Consider the following 18,873-nt stretch of genomic DNA (forward strand, 5'->3'; position numbering starts at 1 on the left):
TGTTTATTCTTCCAATCCAAGAGCATGGAATAGCCTTCCATTTCTTTACATCTTCTTCAATTTCTTTCAACAATGTTTTATAGTTTTCAGTGTACAAACCTTTCACCTCCTTGGTTAAGTTTATTCCTAGATATTTTATTCTTTTTTGTTGCAACTGTAAATGGGATTATATTCTTAATTTCTCTTTCTGCCACTTCCTTGTTAGTGTATAGAAACGCAACTGATTTTTGTATGTTGATTTTGCATCCTGAAACTTTGCCGTATTTGTTTATTAGTTCGAGAAGTTTTTGGTGGGTTCTTAAGGGTCTTCTATATATAAAATCATGTCATCTGCAGCTAGTGACAGTTTCACTTCTTCCTTTCCAATCTGACCGCTGTTTATTTCGTTTTCTTTCCTGATTGCTCTGGCTAGGACTTCCAATACTATGTTAAATAAGAGTGGTGACAGTGGGCATCCTTGTCTGGTTTCTGTTCTTAGAGGGATAGCTTTCAGTTTTTCTCCATTGAGAATGATATTAGCTGTGGGTTTGTCATATATCAGCTTTATTATGTTGAGGTACTTTCCTTCTATACCCAATTTATTTAGAGTTTTTATCATAAATGGATGCTATATCTTGTCAAACGCTGTCTCTGCATCTATTGAGATGATCATGGGATTTTTATTTTTCATTTTTGTTAATGTGGTGTATCACGTTAATAGATTTGCATATGTTGAACCATCCCTGCATCCCTGGAATAAATCCCACTTGATCATGGTGTATGAAATTTTTAATGTATTGTTGTAGTTGATTTGCTAGTATTTTGTTGAGGATTTTTGCATCGATGTTCATCAGTGATATGAGCCTGTAATTTTCTTCTTTTGTGTTGTCCTTGTCTGCTTTTGGTATCAGGATGATGTTGACTTCGTAAAATGAATTTGGAAGCTTCCTCTCTTCTTCAATTTTTTGGAAGAGTTTGAGAAGGATAGGATTAAGTCTTTGAATGTTTGGTATAATTCACCAGGGAAGCCGTCTGGTCCTGGACTTTTATCTTTTGGGAGGTTTTTGATAACTGTTTCAATCTCCTTACTGGTGATCGGTCTATTCACATTCTCTACTTCTTCTTGATTCAGTTTTGGAAGGTTGTATTAGTCTAAGAATTTATCCATTTCTTCTAGATTATCCAGTTTGTTAGCGTATAGCTTTTCATAGTATTCTTTTATAATCTTTTGTATTTCTGAGGTATCTGTTGTAATTTCTCCTCTTTGATTTCTGATTTTATTTATCTGAGCCTTCTCTTTTTTTCTTGGTGAGTCTAGCTAAAGGTTCGTCGATGTTGTTTATCTTTTCAAAGAATCAGCGCTGAGTTTCATTGATTTTTTTCCTGGTTTTTTTTAGTCTCTATTTCATTTATTTCTGCTCTGATTTTTATTACTTCCTTCCTTCTACTGATTTTGGGCTTTGTTCTTCTTTTTCCAGTTCCTTTAGGTGCACTGTTAGACTGTTTATTTGGGATTTTTCTTCTTTGTTGAGGTAGGCCTGTATTGATATAAACTTCCCTCTTAAAACCGCTTTTGCTGTATCACATAGACTTTGGCCTGTCGTAGTTTCATTTTCATTTGTCTCCAGATATTCTTGATTTCTCATTTGATTTCTTCTTTGACTCAATTGTTGTTCAATAGCATTTTGTTTAAGCTCCATCCATTTGTGGCTTTTCTGATTTTCTTCCTGTAGTTGATTTCTAGTTTCATACCATTGTGGTCAGAAAAGATGCTGGGTATTTTTTCAGTCTTCTTAAATTTATTGAGACTTGTTTTGTGGTCTAATATGTGATCTGTCCTGGAGAATGTTCCATGTCCGTTTGAAAAGAATGTGTATTCTGCAGGTTTGGGATGGAATGTTCTATACATGTGTACTAAGTCCATCTGGTCTAATATGTCATTTAAGGCCAACGTTTCCTTATTGATCTTTTGTTTTGATGATCTCTCCTTTGGTGTAAGTGGATTGTTAAAGTCCTCTACTATTATTGTGTTGCTATTTCTCCTTTTATGTCTGTTAATAATTGCTTTATATGTCGAGGTGCTGTTATGTTGGGTGCATAGATATTTGTAAATGTTAAATATTCTTGTTGGATCATTCCCTTTATCATTATGTAGTGCGCTTTGTCTGTTGTTACAGTTTTTATTTTAAAGTCTATGTTTTCTGATATGAATATTGCTACCTCAGCTTTCTTTTCATTGCCATTTTCATGGAGTATCTTTTTCCATTCCTTCTCTTTCAGTTTGTGAGTGTCTTTAAGTCTGAAATGCATCTCTTGTATGCAGCACATATATGGGTCTTATTTTTTTTATGAAAGATGACAGCTTAAACTTGATATATAGGGAATAGAATTGGTATTCTTATATGCTTATTATATAGCTATGTGTTTCTTATCCTTTGATACAGTATATTTTAGGAAAGAACCTTTTGTGTATTTGCCTATACCTCAACAACACCTAGAACGTTCATTAAAAATACTTAACCCTGATTCCCATATGAAGAGATCCTAATTCAGAAAGTCTGGGATGTAGTCAAGGAATCTATTTGCACTATACTTCTTATGAAATTCTAATGAAATTGATTAGGTGATTGGAAACCACAGGTGTCTAGAGTATGTGGTAATATTTTCTATTTAATGAAACAGAAATAGTAATCTCAGGAAAATTTATCTAGACTATAAATCAACATAGTAATCAAAATTCTGGCTTCCAGTCTGTGTGCTTTTGTTTTTACCAGAGTAGGGGTTTATTTATCCAGCAGATGTTTTGGGGAGTGATAGTGTCATGGTTAAGAGAATGGCCTCTGGAGCTGGACTTTCTGGATTTGAATCCCAGTTCTGTCAATTCCTAACTCTCGACCTTGGGCCCTTTCTTAAATACTTTTTGCTGCAGTTTCCTTATCTGTGAGAAAGCTTGATCCTCACCTCATAGGACTGATGTGACAATTAAGTGAAGTGATATATAGAATGTGCTTAACACTATACTCTCCATACAGCAAATCCTCAATAAGTGTATGCTGTTAAGATTATTATTAATAGACGCTACCTTTAAGTCCACCATACCAGGTAAATGGAAGGCATCAAAACCATCTGTTGGCTCAGCCATGAGTAGGAAACAGCCCAAGGAAAGGGGTAGGGAAAAGTATGCCGGTTAGACATCTACATGTACAAAAGCTTGGAGTCGTGAGAAAACATATTTCTTGGACTTAAAATATTCTGGTGGCAGGGGCATTTAAACCACATTGTAGGATTCGAACATTGCATTATGCTAAGGATATGGGAAAGCCTTGTAGGTAACATGATTGGAATTGCTGTTTAGAAAGATGTGGCTACTGTGTACCTACAATTGATTGGGCCTCCACAAGGCTTGTGGCTCTGGAGATGGAAAAAAAATGGGTAAATTGGAGAGCTATTTGGGAGACAGACTCGACAGAACTTTGTGATTGTTTCAACATGGGGACATGGAAAGGGAGAAGGAAGCATCTAGAATGACATGCACACATTACTGGGCTTGCTGGATAGCTGGTAGCAGTATTTGTTGAGTTAAGGAACATTGAGTGAAGAGCAGTGGAGCTGTCCAGTGTTTTATTTGGGTCAGCTCTAGTTTAAGGTGTCAGGCAGTTGAAAATGCAAATATATGAAAATCAAGTGAAAGATCTGGGATGGAGATATCAATTTGGGCATTAACTACTGCAAATCCAAATTAAAGTCGTGAGAATGGATGAGCTTGCTCTGGGAGCATGTTGAGAATGAAAAGAACAGAGGGCCAAAGATAAGATCCTCCCAAACAACTTTTTAGGTAAAAGCAAAAAAGAGGAATGCCTAAAGGAGCCCAGGTTTAGCTCTAGAGTTAAGAAAGAAACCAGGTGAACGTGGTAAACTAAAAGAAGAGAATGTTGCATAGAGAGGTCACATTCTATGTCAGTGATGTCACGTTCTGCTGAGAAGTTAAATAAGACAAATATAGACTAAAACTTTTTGGATTTAGAAACAAGAAGCTCCTTTGCAAAAACAATTTGAGTTATGTATTGGGAATGAAAGCCACCTTGCAGTAGGCTGAGATGGCCCAAAGGCGTAGGATCTTGAATACAGTAGAAGGGTCTGGCCTTAGATAGAAGGAGAAACACTCCTTCATTATAACAAGGACAGAGGAAAAGGGTAGGAATCAATGCAAGTAATGCTTTTGTAAGTTTAGGCTTGTATTTTCTTTGTGAAATAGGAGGTTTAATTTTTCTTCTGTGGTGGCTGGAGATGGTAGAGACACAGTTTGTAGACCTGCTAAGGGTTTGAAATAGTCTCGCCTTTGTAGGGAATGGAAAAGAAAGCCAACGAGGGGGCAAGGAGTCTTGCCAGGCAGCCTTAAGGGCCCAGGTGATGTTGGTAGCCAGTCTTCTGGCTGTCCACACAGTGTTCAGGAGGCTAATAAAAGCTCAGATGGCAGTGTAATTCATCTGAGTGTACATTGTGATAGGATAGGTGTGGGGAACACAGAATGGGTCTAATAGTTTGAGACCATTGACCCCAAAATGTGATTGAACTGGTGATCTATAGAATCTAAGATGATGGGATGAGAGCCCAAAGGTAGCTGGCAGAAAGAAAACAGTGGATCAAGAGACTAGATGTCCCTCTTAAGCTAACTAGCTATAATGGGATTAACTGAATCACTGGGGTGGAAGGAGTTCTAGGTTTATGAGTTTCAGATGACAGGGTCCAGTGGCTTTGGGAGCGAATGGAGTTGAGCTGAAGGTCATGGGAATCAAGGATTTATATATGAATGTGCTTTTGCAGAGCAGGCTGTGGAAAGGGCTGGCCATTTCAAGCAGAAGCCATATATTCTGGGGACAACAGATAATCTTGACAGGCAACGCAGTGGAATGGGTGGTGGATAAGGTCTGAAGTTACAAGCATGGGCTCAGCCACCAATTGGCTGTATGACTGTACACAACTCATGTAAACTTTTTGGACACTCAGGCATCTATAAAGTGGATGTAGTAAGAGAGGATTGTTGAGAGGATCAAAAAAGATGAGATAATGCTTGTTCTAGTAAAGGGACAAGAGAGGAATATACCTGTAAAATATGGAAAAACACTTAGGCGGTGGTCAGAGAAAGAGAAAGCAGTAAAGCCAAGTGAGTGATGAGGACAGCTAGCTGGGTGGGACAAGAACCAGGAGACAGAGGTATCCCAGGAGGGATGAGGAAGAAGTAGAGAGACGAGGAAGAAGAGAACATAGAAACTAAAAGAAAATGTTGGCTAGAGAGAAGGAAGGAGTGAAGGGTTTGTTTTTGAAAAAATCAAAAGCAGAAAACAGAGGCTTGAGCATTCTTAAAGCCCAGTGGAAGAAGGTAGTGAAGACGACAGATGAACAGATACCTGAGGGAACAGAGTCCCAAGGGAGAACGGAAGGAACAAGATTAGGAGCGCTGGTTGGATCGTGAGCTTTATAAACTGGCAAAGAATTGGCATGGGAATGGCCCTGTGGAAGATTTACTTGCTGAGGGAAGTTCAAATGGGCTGCCTGTCTGTTCCTTCCCAGTTAAGGCTGGGTTCCCAGAAGTGCTTTTGGTCACTATGTTGGTGGCTGTGCTGTCTTCTGTAACACCAGATTACTTGAAGGATTGATACTTAACTAATTCCTTTCAGTAAATTTGCAGAAATTCTTGTAAGTAAGCCTTCAAATACAAAATGAAATTTAAATAATAGTTTCATCAAATTTATTATGAAGTTAACACTAATTTGAAAAGTTTGAATATGTTTTCTTATCTCAGGATGTCCTTAGACTGATAAGATATTAAACTAGGCTGAATAAGAATTCTACCAAGTCAATGGTTGTTAAAAATGGAAACTAGTTCCCTTGTTTTATGATGTTTGAGCCAGATGTGTGTGAGGTAATTTTGATTTCTTCTTCTTTAGGCTAAAAAAAAACGAAGAGTCACTTGGTGTGTTGGCAAAATTAACAAAATGAAGGATTCAAACTATGTAAATGAGTTTAATGTACCAGAGAATGTAACAACAAAGACACATAAGTCTGCTCTAACTTTAGGAGGAGAAATTGATGAATGTGAGTTCTTCTTCAACTACTTTTAATTATAAAAGTATCCCCATAAAGAGAGACTTTATTTATAACTCAGTTAATGTGATAAACACAGTTAAATAAAATGTATGTATTTTAGATGTGATTACGATGATAAAAATAAGTAATTTTAAGAAAGTGAACATTGATGAAGTTCTCTATTTTTTCCAGATCTCTTAAGAATGATGTGCTGTAGTTGAAACATTTGAGACAGATATTTTTATTTTTTGTTTTTGTTTTAATCACTGCTCATTAAGTTAGTACCCATATAATGTCTGGCTTAAACTTTGCTAATCTTGAAAGGGTAGCATTTACACAGGAATCTGTTGCAAAGTTTGTCTCTAACATTATAAGTATTTTTTAGGGGCATTTAAAAATCTGCTTACAATGATTAAATCTCAAATTTAGAATTTGTCCTTTTAACCTATACAGTCGCACGTTGATTAATGATGGGACGTGTTCTGAGAAGTGCATCTTTAGGCAATTTTGTTGTTGTGTGAACATCACAGAGTGCACTTACACAAACCTAGGTGGTACAGCCTGCTACACACCTGGGCTCTGTGGTACTAATCTTGTGGGACGCCTGTTGTATATGCAGTCCGTCCTTGACTGAAACGTCCTTATGCCGTGCATGAATGTGTTGTACTAAGGATCCTACATTTTATCACTAATTCTAACCAGTGATCTTAATTCGCACGAGTATATAAATGATCACATCTGTTTATATATTCTTGGCATTCATACTGTGAGCACATATTAACTAATTTGAGCTTATTACCTCAGATCAGAATTTTTTTAATCTTTAATTTGAGTTTTAGGAAACTTAATAACATGTTTATGGATAAATTTCTTTTCCCCCTAATTATAGCTCTCTATTCAGAGTCTGATATTTTCAGTAACACTCTTGATACATTAACTGAGACAGAGTGGAATCCAGCAACAAAACTACTAAGTCAGGTAACTTAAATGTATTTTACAGAACATTATCCTTTTACTCTTCTTTAAATTCATTTGTTATTGATGTTTGCTGTTGTGGCACATTTCTAGCTCTGACTGTTTCAGTAGTAGTTGAGGTTCTTATTAAGGCTTCCCCAACTTGTTACACTCCTCGTTGGTAACTGTGGCATACAGAGAGAGGCTAAACATTTCCTAAAGTATGGTAATAGGTAAACCTTTGCTTCTAGTTTTTACCAGCAGATCTTGGTATCTATGATTTTTTGGTAAGTTTCTGTTTTGCCTTGGGCCATCCCTTGAAGGTAAAAAGGGCTGATTTTAAAAGTATCAAAATTCTCAGGCATAAAGTAGAATGGTGTATCAGGGAAGGGTAATATTGCCAAATAATGCTGAAAAATGAAAGTAAATAAAATTATATAGTCTTATGAAAACTTTAAGAAATAAGGAATACTGTAGTGAATACTTTAGTATGTTTAGATTCCATGTTTGCTTTCTAGGCTGCTAATATTCAAAGAAATATAACATAGTCATATAAATGTATTTGTTAAAGAAAATTTCATTTTAATTTTGAAATAAAATTGCAGTGATTCTTGGGAATTGTTATTATCATTAGCTAACCATTATAATTAGTTGTAATGGTTCTTATAATTAATTATTATGGGGAATTATATGCTTTTGTGTCCCTAAAACACTCTGGAAGGTTTGTTGTTTTTTTCAAATCCCTAGTGTTGGTTTAGTTTCTTTTAACTCATGGCTTACTCTTCCTCATGATGGAACAGAAAGCAGAAACAGGCCTCTGCTCAGCACGGTGAGGCCTGGCAGCCGTTGGAGTTTTAGAAGTCAATAAATAATGGCTCCATGTCACTTCCTAAATTCAGAGCTGTCTGAGAAATTAAACAGGAGTCAAGCAGGTGGAGAATTACATTATTAGCTTTATTACCAAGGAGCTTAAGGATCTGTGGTCAGATGACTTCCCATTATGTGCCCTACTCCTACTCCCGACTGAATTTTAAGTCAGGCACAGGCAGAGCATTTGTTTATATGATCTTTCTTTCTTTCTTTCTTTCTTTCTTTCTTTCTTTTTTAATTCTATCTCTTTGAAAATAGTCTTCCTCTATTCTATGTTAGCTAGTTTACCAAAAGGCAGACCTTCTGTTATGCTGTGGATCAAGCTAGACCATTGGGAAGATATTGGAGAATGGCCCAAACTACCAAATGATTCAAGGTTAAATGAATTATTTGACTAATCCAGATTTTAGTTAACAAAACAAAGAACTTGAATCCTCTCTGACTTGAAAATCTGGTTTTGTTTATAATAGGAAAACTTAGAAAGTGAGTTGAATTCACTTCGTGCTAACTATGATAGTCTGGTACTAGACTATGAACAACTAAGAAGAGAAAATGAAGAAATGGAATCGAAATTAAAAGAAAAGAATGGTTTGCATGAATTTGAGGCTCTAGAAAGAAAAGCAGAAAAAGATCAAGAGGTAAAAGATGAAAAGATGTGGAAACACAAAACTAAACTAAAACTACACTTTGTGTGTGTGTGAGGAAGATTGGCCCTGAGCTAACATCTGCTGCTAATCTTCCTCTTTTTTTTGCTTGAGGAAGATTGTCCCTGAGCTAACATCTGTGCTGGTCTCCCTCTATTTTGTATGTGGGACACCATCACAGCATGGCTTGATGAGTGCTATGTAGGTCTGCACCTGGCATCCAAACCCATGGAGTGCACAAACTTAACCACTACACCACCAGGCTGGACCCTAAAACCACACTTTTAAAAGTATCATTTTCTTAAAGATGTTTATTTCTAAGGTTGATATATTGAAAACCCAACCATTTTCCATTTGTACACACAATTTAGAGAATTTAAGAAATAATCAGTTCATTTATATTGCTTTAAAAATAGTTAAATCATAATTGTTTCACTTGTGCTTGTGTGCAAGAAGAGGAAGGAATCAAAAACATCTTTGAGCAGGTTTGGTGAATCTGCCTATTGATGAATTAATCTTGAAGAAATTATTTCCTGATAATTTGTATGTTATCAATAATTTATTGAGTATACCAGAATTGCTGCCTAGAGCATAGCTGTTTCCTTCTGAGACCAATATGAATTTTAATATCTAGTGAATGTTTTATGTATGGATACTACATATTAATGGACTTCATTTTCTTTAGAAAGTATGTACCTAAGTAGTTAGAACATTATTAGAATAGCTGGGAAAGCTGATTTTGCATGTTTCTTTTTCCATAAGAGAGTTATTGTAAAAATTAGTATAACTAATATGAAGTAGTTTTAATGGAATTTTTAGAAATGAAACAGATTAGTTAAATTTTCTCAGTGTATAATGTTAGGCTACATGTTAAGAGAACCTAATCCCCAAATCATCAGACTTTGGAGACAGAAATTGTCCAAAAGATTCAAGAGATTTCTTAGTGCAGAGAGTCGTTAACTTAGAGTTTATAGACACGATGAAATTATTTTGCAGAAGTTTTGAACTCACTCATTTTTTGGGAACGAGAATCCATAGCTGTTATCATACTTGTGAAGTGATCTGTGATTCCCTCCAAAATTAAGAGCCAGTGTTTGGTGTGGTTAAAGTATGAGTTAATTTGCAGCTGCTTCTCAGATTTCTGTATGAATAGCCCAAAGGGACACAATCATTTTTCCTCTGTGTCATTGTTTAGTTTCTCACCCTCTTTTCCTTTTTAAAAGGAAAAAAAGAATCCTGTGCCAAATATGTTATTTCCATTCTACCTACAAATTAGTTAATCCTACATTTCATAGGTATTATATCCTAAGACGCAAAAGTTTGTAAGTTCTCCAGAGTTTCATTTACCTTTTTTAATATTCTCATATTGACAAAATGCAAAATGTCATGAAAAAAACAGTGGACTTCAGTCAGTAAAACTGGATTTTATTGAGAGGAGGTGGTCTGGCGTCGTGGTTAAGAACAGGTTCTCTGGGGCCAGACTCCATGGATTTAAGCCCCAGTTTTGCTGCTCCCGACCTCACTGCGGATTCAAGCCTGGCACGCATTATTGACAAGGCCTTGAGCAAGCACCGAATTTCATAGGGCTTCCTTCCTGCGTGTCTCCACCCCTGAGGTTAGATCAGGTGCTTGCCAAGGCCCCTTCGAACTCCAAAATTTCATCTAAGTTTTTGTGTATTTCTTATTATAAATAATATGATGTAAAATTAACTTCGGGCATAAGTGTAGCAGTAATTTCTCTAATTTTTTATTACGTCATTTATATGTTCAATTAGTAAAAACTGAAGCTCACTGAATTGTCACACTCAAAAAGATTACAAAATAACAGAATGTATGACTTGAATCTCACATCTGGATTTTTTTTTCTTTTTTAACCACAGTCAAAGGGGAAAATAATCCTATTCTCTTCAGTTTTTCTTGGACATAAATTGAAATTCTAGGTTCTGTAAGGTAACATAAAAGATTAAGTAATAAAAACTTATTCTTTTCAAAGACAGTTTTACAATATCCATTCCATTTTAAACTGAAAATATTGTAAGTTTATGTGTATGCAGTAAAATATGTTCCAAAACATATATTTTGGGGAAAAGTTTAACCAAAAAAGAGTAAAAGTCAAATTATGGCTTTAGGACCTATGTCATTGCTCTGGTTTGCCAAAGGGTTTCACCAAAAATCACCAAAGCTGTGGATAATTCTCAAGTGGGAATATCATAATATAGGATGTTTAAATAGTGATTTTAGAGGGAGAAATAAGGTCAGTATCATCAAGCTCAGGGAACAAGAGAAATTACAGTCCTGCTGCTTAAGAAAACAATGCAGATTTCAGCTCTAAGTTTCAGCAGGTGAAATGAAATACTTAAGTTCTTAAGACAAAAACTTGATTTATTTAATTTTATAATTTTCACAACTTGGAGATTTTTGTCTTAAGAACTTAAGTATTTCATTTCACCTGCGGAAAATTACAGCTGAAATCTACATTGTTTTCTTAAGCAGCAACAGATTAACTTTTGATCGTATTGTACACTTTATGCTCAGCATCTTAAACAATATGTTATTGGAAGGTTACACTCAGATCTTTACAAAAGTTGCTTCATCTTTTTCTGTTTATGAGAACCAATACTTCAAATGAAGTGCTATTTCAAATGAGAAGTGGGAGAATTTTTCCTTCTAAATCTTTATTTTCTAAATATTTTCCAAAATTAAGAATGATCATTTAGTTCTTTCTTTTTGGTAAATGTGCTTTTCTTGCACAAAAATTAGAAATAGGCAGCTTTCTTGCACGAAAGTTAGAAACAGAGAAGAAGAGGTAAAAGATGAAGCCAGTTTAAATTACAACCTATACAAATGTCTAAAACTTTGCCAAACAATTGGGCAGCCACTCACCACATGTGGCAGCTGGGCACTTGAATTGGGGCCAGTCTGAATTGACTTCAGTATGAAAAAAGAATGTAAAATATTTCATTTTTTTTATATTGATTACATGAAGAAATGACAATATTTTGGATATATTAGGTTAAATAAAATGTATTATTAAAATTAATTCTACCTGTTTTATTTTTTAATGTGGCTACTAGTAAATTTTAAATTACAAATTTGGCTCACATTATATTTCTGTTGGATGATACTGCCCTAAAATAAGAACGTCAACACTAGTCTGAAATCTGAAACTAGTTTAGGATGGAAACAGCCAGTCGCTTGCATTCTACTAGAATTTGCTTTTACTCTTTAAGGACTCATCTGATTATTAAGATTAAATAATTCTAAGGAAAAATATGTTTATCTTAGGAAATTGTAGTTTACTTGTTTTGAACACAAAAGTTTATGGTACTGAGATAGTTAATGCTATAGCTATTTTGATAGAAAGGAAACTTTAATAGAAATACTTATATCTTTAAGTATTCCTTATACTTTTAGACAGTTGGACAATGTAAAGCGATAACATCATCTTTCCAATATTCCCTGTGGAATAAACCAACAGGGTAGATAGTTGGTAATGCTGTGCATACCTCTGTAGCTTTGGTGAGCACCACATGGAACCAGCCTAATCCAAACCTGCATTCCAGATCACAACGCATTAACAAGCACGCCAGTGTAAAGCTAAATGGCTAATTCATGGGAAGAAAAAATCTTACGGGGTAAATACATTTATGCATTTAACTTACCCAAAACAAAAATCTATTCAGAGAATGTTTTTTAAAAGTTTGATTACAGTTCATCTCCTCCAAGTGATGCCTACTAATGTACTTTTGATGTTATTGTAACTTTATTAACAGATGATGTAACTGTTATTTGGGTTATGCTGAGGTTTTCTTCTTTGTTTTGTGGGGTTTTGGGATTTTTCGTTTGGTTAGTTGGGTTTGGTCTTTTGGGAGAGTTTTTGTATTTTTAAATAATGAGGTGCTCTGCTGCAGTAGCTTGAACAGTTATCTCTCAGCCCTTCTTACTGTGTTAGGTGATTCTGAAGCAGTGAATGAATGCTGTCTTTTTTTTTTTTTTTGCTCTGTTTAACTATTGGTTTGCTCTGTTGCCTGTTCACATGCTCTTACAGATGCAACTAATTCATGAAATTTCCAACTTAAATAAAGAATTTAGTTAAGCATGCAGAAGTGTATAATCAAGATCTTGAGGTGAGCTTTTAGGTTGATATTTCTGTTGATAAGGGACTAGAGCTATAAAATATACATCATATGTAATTGAACATGATTTCAGAAAAGAGAAGGAATTATATTTAAGTATCAACTTTTAAATTTTACTGTCTAAACTATTAAATGTAAATTCTTTTTAATCCCTTAGAATTTAGATCCAATTAAATTGTGTTTCACTCTCCTTTGATTCTTTTAGAATGAACTAAGTTCAAAAGTAGAGCTGCTTAGAGAAAAGGAAGACCAGATTAAAAAGCTACAGAAATACATAGACACTCAAAAATCAGAAAATGTGAACATGGACTTGTCATACTCATCGGTAAAAATCAGGTTTATTTTGTTGTGTAATCATGTTGGCATTTATAGTGTACCATCACCATCATCATAGCAAATGCTTACGTTGAGCCTACTGTGTGCCGAGCATTGTTGTAGTTGTTTTACATTTAGTATTTTATTTAATCCTATCACTAACCCTATGGGAAAGGGACTGTTGGTATCATTGCCATTCTACAGATAAAGAATCGCTCAGAGAGTTGAGGACATCATTCTTTGAGTGCATGTAAGTAAGTTAGGAGTGAGCTTCCATTAAAAACCAGTAATTCAAAAAACATTTTAATTTTTTTCAATTGTTTTATACAAATGCATGAAGAAGTATGTAGTTGATCTCAGCCAAGATATCAGATCTTGGCATTAAGTAACATTTGAATCTCATGGTGAAATTGTTAAATTTTTTTATTTGCTTTCAATCCACCTGATTACTTCAAGAAAGTATCTGTTTGATTCTAGTTTTTAACACCCTTTTTTAAAAGGCAACAGTTTCTAGCTAGAATTTTTTTATTTTTTTAAAGATTGGCACTTGAGCTCACATCTGTTGCCACTCGTCGTCATCATTTTTTTTTTCTTCTTCTTCTCCCCAAAGCCCCCTAGTACATAGTTGTATGTTCTAGTTGTGGGTCCTTCTGTCTGTGGCATGTGTGATGCTGCCTCAGCATGGCCTGATGAGTGATGCCATGTCCGCACCCAGGGTCCGAACCAGCAAAACCCCGGGCCACTGAAGTGGAGCTCGTGAACTTAACCACTCGGCCACAGGGCTGTCCACTAGCTAGAATTTTTTTAATCTTAGTTTCTGTTGTTCTTTTGTTTTCATTTGAACTTGTCAGAGTACTTTTTGTTACCTTCTATTAATCACAAATGATTCTTTTTAAAAGTGTTGTTACTGTTTGGAGGCCCTGGGAAGAAAGGTACTTTCATATAATCTTCGAGTGTCTACTGACAGAGTGGCAAGCAGAATTGCCCACTTTTTAAAAGTTGTTCTTTATTTCTTTCTCTTTATTCATTCATTCATTCATTCATGCATTAATGTTTTCCCAAGGACATATGGTTGAATTCATGTCAGCTAAAGTCATGTTAAAATGCTACTTCTCTTTAAAAATGACACAGTGGATCTTTTTATGTATTTATCAGTTATATTTTCTCTTCTGTGAGTTGCCTGTTCGTATCTTTTCTCTCTTTTTCTTTTGGATTGTTTGTCTTTTTTTTTTCAGTTTGTGATTTAATATTCTTAATTTTAACTATTAATTGCTCACCTGTCATGTTTTGGAGAGAATAATTTAAAAATACGTAGGAAACTTTAACAGGCTAGCTGAGCAACAATTGTGTTAATCTTTTTTAAACAATAACAGATTTCTTAAATTACAGTACTTCTATATATATAGTGCTTTTATAATTTGGAAAAAGATAACCAGAATTTTTAAAAATATTTTTATTTTCGAAAATGTCATTTCTTTTCATCTATCCTAAAAAAAATTTGGTGATTAACGTATTTTCACCATTTTTGATTTGTTAGGAATGACATCTGTGTGTGTGTTCTCTAAAGTCTTTTCCAACTCTAAGAAAGTTAGCTTTCAGGAAATCCTTTTTGTTGTGTGTATAGGAAAACATTCAAGACCTCAAACAGATGAAACAGACTCTGTTCGATGCTGAGGCTGTAGCCCTCGATGCCAAGAGAGAAGCAGCCTGTCTCAGGAGTGAAAATCTGGAGCTGAAAGAGAAAATGGTAAGTGATTTTTGTTATATTTATAATAAAGCAGTTGTAATGATCACTACATTTTTGTGAATTTGTATTGTTTCTCTCATAGAAAGAACTTGCAAGTGCATGCAAGCAAATGGAAAATGATATTCAGTTATATCAAAGGCAGTTGGAGGCAAAGAAGAAAATGCAAGTTGATCTGGAGAAAGAATTACAATCTTCTTTTAATGAAATAGCAAAACTCACCTGCCTTATAGATGGAAAAGTTCCAAAAGGTATTTTATAATTTCAGACTTACCTCTTTGCAAATCCAACTGCCTAAAGGATTTTGCACCTCCATTCCAATGATTAAAAGTCCATTGTTCTCTGATGTTTGTAAGTAGCCTAATATTAAATTTCAATATCATTTGGTGTCAGTATTTATAAGTGTTTCCATGGACTTCAAATTATAAAGGTTTAAGAATTATTTTTCAAATGAATTGGACCCGATCTTGAAAAAGGCGATTCAAGAACTTTTAACAATTGGATTACCTGTTGACCAACACTGGTTCTTTCTTTAATAAATTTTATATAATCTGATTAAGTAATCTAAGTTTGTATGTAATTTAAATTGTCCCAATAACTGCAAACTGTTTAATTTACCAAAAATATCCTAGATTTGCTCTGTAATTTGGAATCAGGAAGAAAGATTACTGATCTCCAGAAAGAACTGAATAAAGAAGTTGAAGAAAATGAAGCTTTGCATAAAGAAGTTAATTTGCTCTCAGAGTTGAAATCTTTACCCTCAGAAGTAGAAATGCTAAGGAAAGAGGTAAATATGTTTTTAAGCAAATAACTCTTACTTTGAAATAAAAACCCTTGCAATATTGCCTTAAATATTTTGCCATAGTTTGTTTTAAAGTAACAGTGAAGAGACTGTAAACATTTGACCCTGCTTGTTAGGAACATTTTCAAAGAATATGTAACAGTATACTTAGTAATGAGATCCATGTAGGGGCCATTTCTATAGTCCTCAGATGTAGTGCTTTTCAACAGAGATTGATGGCCCACCCTTAGTCTTTATCTTTTTTGGTGCTGTTGCTGTGGTCATATCACTATGTTGAATAAAGGAGAGTAAGGAGGTAAAGAGGGTGGCATTGATGAAGTTTTAGAGGTTGACGTAAATATTGCAGCCTAGTGAGCAATTCCGGAAACCTTCTGCCAGCCTTTCCTTTTTCTGCCTTTCTGAAAGAAATAAAAAGGACAAGAATTTGAGTACTTACTACATGGTGAGCATCATGCTAAACAACTTTAGCAACGTTATTTAGTCATCCTAAAAACTCTTTAAAGTACATGCTGTTTTTTAGCCCAACACATAGTTATGGATCTAAAAGCTGAGTTACACAGACCTGCCTCCTACCCTGAGCCTGTGGTTACAAGAGCTCTACTGTCTCGCTCCCTCTCCTTTGTCTCAACTTTGGCTCTCCTCTCTTTTTCCCACTTCCTTCTCCTTTATCTTTCACAATGATTAAACTATTTATAAGCTGGATATTGTTGGTTTAAATTAATTACTTAAATAATAGTTTCAATTTAAGTTATTTAAAATTTAAATTATTCATGGATTAAGTTTTTGGAAATCTGAGCTGCATTCAAAGCCTTTAGAAAGAAAATAATAAGTCAAATTCTAAGAAAAACCATAAGATGCCTGAAACACCATAAAGTTAGAAAACACTTTAGAATGATAGATAAGGAAATAAAGACATCCTAATTAAGTGTTTCTTCTCCACTCAATCCTTACTAGAACCCAAACAAAACTTTGATGGTAAAGTTAAGCAGGATAATATATTGTTATAAAGATGTGACAATAAAAATATTACCTTTCCTCAGTCAAATCTGTGCTTAATTTCAATGTCTTTTTTCTTTTTTGCAGATAAAGCTTTTCTTTTCCTGATAACTGCTGTAGTGGATCTTATATTGCTAACATAGCTAAATTTTATTTCTTTTCCGTAGATAAATGACAAATCTGAAGAGCTCTGTAAAATAACATCAGAAAAAGACAAATTGTTTTCTGAAGTAGTTCATAAAGAGAGTAGAATTCAAGATTTACTTGAAGAAGTTGGGAAAACTAAAAGTGACCTAGCAGCTAGCCAGTTGAATTATAAAAGAACTGATCAAGAATTCCAAGATTTTAAAAATCAACATGTTGAAACTGAGCAAAAGTATAAGATGGTCCTTGAGGAGAATGCAAGAATGAGTCAGAACATAGGAAATCTCTCTAAAGAAGCTCAAACACTTGGTTTAAGCTTGGATGCTTTGAACATGGAGGTTGGTACAACACACCCTCTATGGAAATGGTCTTTAGTTTTCTGGGGTTTGGCTTCTATATAGATGCCACAGAATGCTCTGCTTCTCACAGTAACTTTTTCTTATTTTAAAGCTTTCTTACAAAACCCAGGAACTTCAGCAGAAAACAGCTGAGAGTCAAGAAAGGTTAAATGAAGTGAAAGAGCTGAAGCAACAATTAGAAAGTAGAGATTCTAGGCTGCAAACTGTCGAAAGGGAGAAAGCACTGATTACTGAGAAACTTCAACAAACCTTAGCAGAAGTAAGAACCTTAACCCAAGAAAAAGATGGCCTGAAACAGCTCCAAGAGAGCCTGCAGATTGAGAGGGACCAGCTCAGAAGTGACATTCAGGACACCGTGACCATGGTGAGGCTTTGACAGAGTAAACTGAAAACTCAGAGCCTCTTCAAGACGTTCAGGAGCCATCAGTTATTATTTATGATCAAGCAGTAACTATAAAGTTATTTTCATTGTTTCACATTATTCTAATTGAAATTGTGTTCCCTTTCTCTGACAAAGAACATAGATACCCAAGAACAATTACAAAATGCTCTTGAGTCTTTAAAACAACACCAAGAAACAGTTAACACACTGAAAATGAAAATTTCTGAGGAAACTTCCAGGAATTTGCGTATAGAGGAAAACATAGGAGAAAATTCGGATGAATTTCAGGAAAAGGTAAAGGGTATTTCTGTTCGAGTTTTCATATACTATATGTGAGCTTTCTCCTTAACTTCAGACACTTAAGTACATAATGGTGACCTCAATCTTATTGATTATTCACAGTGAATAACTAACAACAGTTTACAAGATTAGCCCTAGTGTCTTTGAAATAACTTCAGATATAACTGCTTACAATCAGTTGGAAAAGGAAAAGGCAAAAATGTTAGTTCAAACTTTGAGCTGATATTTTCCGAGGCCTGGTGTATTTTAAACATCTTTAAAAGCCCCTCTGAATTCTAAGAATGTAAGAAAGATTGAGTGCTTATTATTACTTATGGGTAAAATATTTGTTTTATATCAGATTTTGTGTACTAGTTGAGAGTTCACTATCGATGTGTGTGTCGTGTTCATGTCTGTTTCTAGAGCTGTGCTGTGCTTAAATCTCAGCTTATTCTAGGCAGCATGGTTCGTTTTGTCCTGAAACCTGGGGAGAAGAGCTGCTTTGTTATTTAATTATATACAAGAAAGGCTAGGATGCTAATGATGATTTTTTAAAAGGGAGGTATATTAGTCTGCCATCACAAAATATCATAGACTAAGTAGCTTAAACAACAGAAATTTACTTTTTCCCAGTTGTAGAAGCTAGAGGTCCAAGGTTAAGGAGCTAGAAAATTCAGTTTCTTGTGAGCCCTCTTCCTATCATGCAGATGGCACCTCTCCTCACATGGCCCTTCTGTGTGTGAGCCGAGAGAGCTCTGGTTCTCTTCTGCTTCTGGAGTGGACACCAGTTCTATGGGGTTAGGGCCCCAGCCATATGATCTCATTTAACCCTAATTACTCTCCTTAAAGGCCCTCTCTCCAAATACAGTCATTTTGGGGCTTAGAGCTTCAACATGTGGATTTTGGGAGGACATAATTCAGTCCATAACGGGATTGCCTGTAATTTTATATAACTGATTTATTTACAATGCATTTCTACTTTTCAAAAATGCCTTTTATATGTCAGAATTTTTTATACTATTTTTCATTGTTATTATACTTAATACTATTTAATCCAGAATAATTACTACTGGGAATTTAAAACGTTCACCAATAGGAGAATGGTGAAATAATCTTTCATACATCCATAGCTTGGAGTAGTAGTCATTCATATATATATATATATATATATATACGTATAAA

General features: G+C 34.8%; 1 protein-coding gene and 1 long non-coding RNA gene across 4 annotated transcripts in view; one reads left to right on the forward strand and one right to left on the reverse strand.

The window, feature by feature from the left end:
- LOC139043137 (centromere-associated protein E-like) overlaps positions 1-18,873 on the forward strand; it is a 79,788-nt gene that overhangs the window by 22,486 nt on the left and 38,429 nt on the right. Inside the window, exons 14-23 of the mRNA XM_070503444.1 lie at positions 5,928-6,075; positions 6,956-7,044; positions 8,361-8,528; positions 12,876-12,995; positions 14,610-14,732; positions 14,815-14,980; positions 15,362-15,516; positions 16,695-17,009; positions 17,122-17,394; positions 17,548-17,706. Coding sequence (XP_070359545.1) covers positions 5,928-6,075; positions 6,956-7,044; positions 8,361-8,528; positions 12,876-12,995; positions 14,610-14,732; positions 14,815-14,980; positions 15,362-15,516; positions 16,695-17,009; positions 17,122-17,394; positions 17,548-17,706 — 1,716 coding nt within the window. The remainder of the gene's footprint in view (positions 1-5,927; positions 6,076-6,955; positions 7,045-8,360; positions 8,529-12,875; positions 12,996-14,609; positions 14,733-14,814; positions 14,981-15,361; positions 15,517-16,694; positions 17,010-17,121; positions 17,395-17,547; positions 17,707-18,873) is intronic.
- LOC139043140 (uncharacterized) overlaps positions 13,972-18,873 on the reverse strand; it is a 51,080-nt gene continuing 46,178 nt past the window's right edge. For 2 of the 3 annotated variants that reach the window (XR_011500221.1, XR_011500222.1), the window contains 3 exons: positions 16,562-16,717; positions 15,756-15,929; positions 13,972-14,717 (listed from right to left, as the gene is read on the reverse strand). This is a non-coding gene — a long non-coding RNA (uncharacterized lncRNA). The remainder of the gene's footprint in view (positions 14,718-15,755; positions 15,930-16,561; positions 16,718-18,873) is intronic. The other variant, XR_011500220.1, reaches the window with a different exon arrangement.

This window comes from Equus asinus, unplaced genomic scaffold (genome assembly GCF_041296235.1).
Source record: "Equus asinus isolate D_3611 breed Donkey unplaced genomic scaffold, EquAss-T2T_v2 contig_176, whole genome shotgun sequence".
NCBI lineage: Eukaryota > Metazoa > Chordata > Mammalia > Perissodactyla > Equidae > Equus > Equus asinus.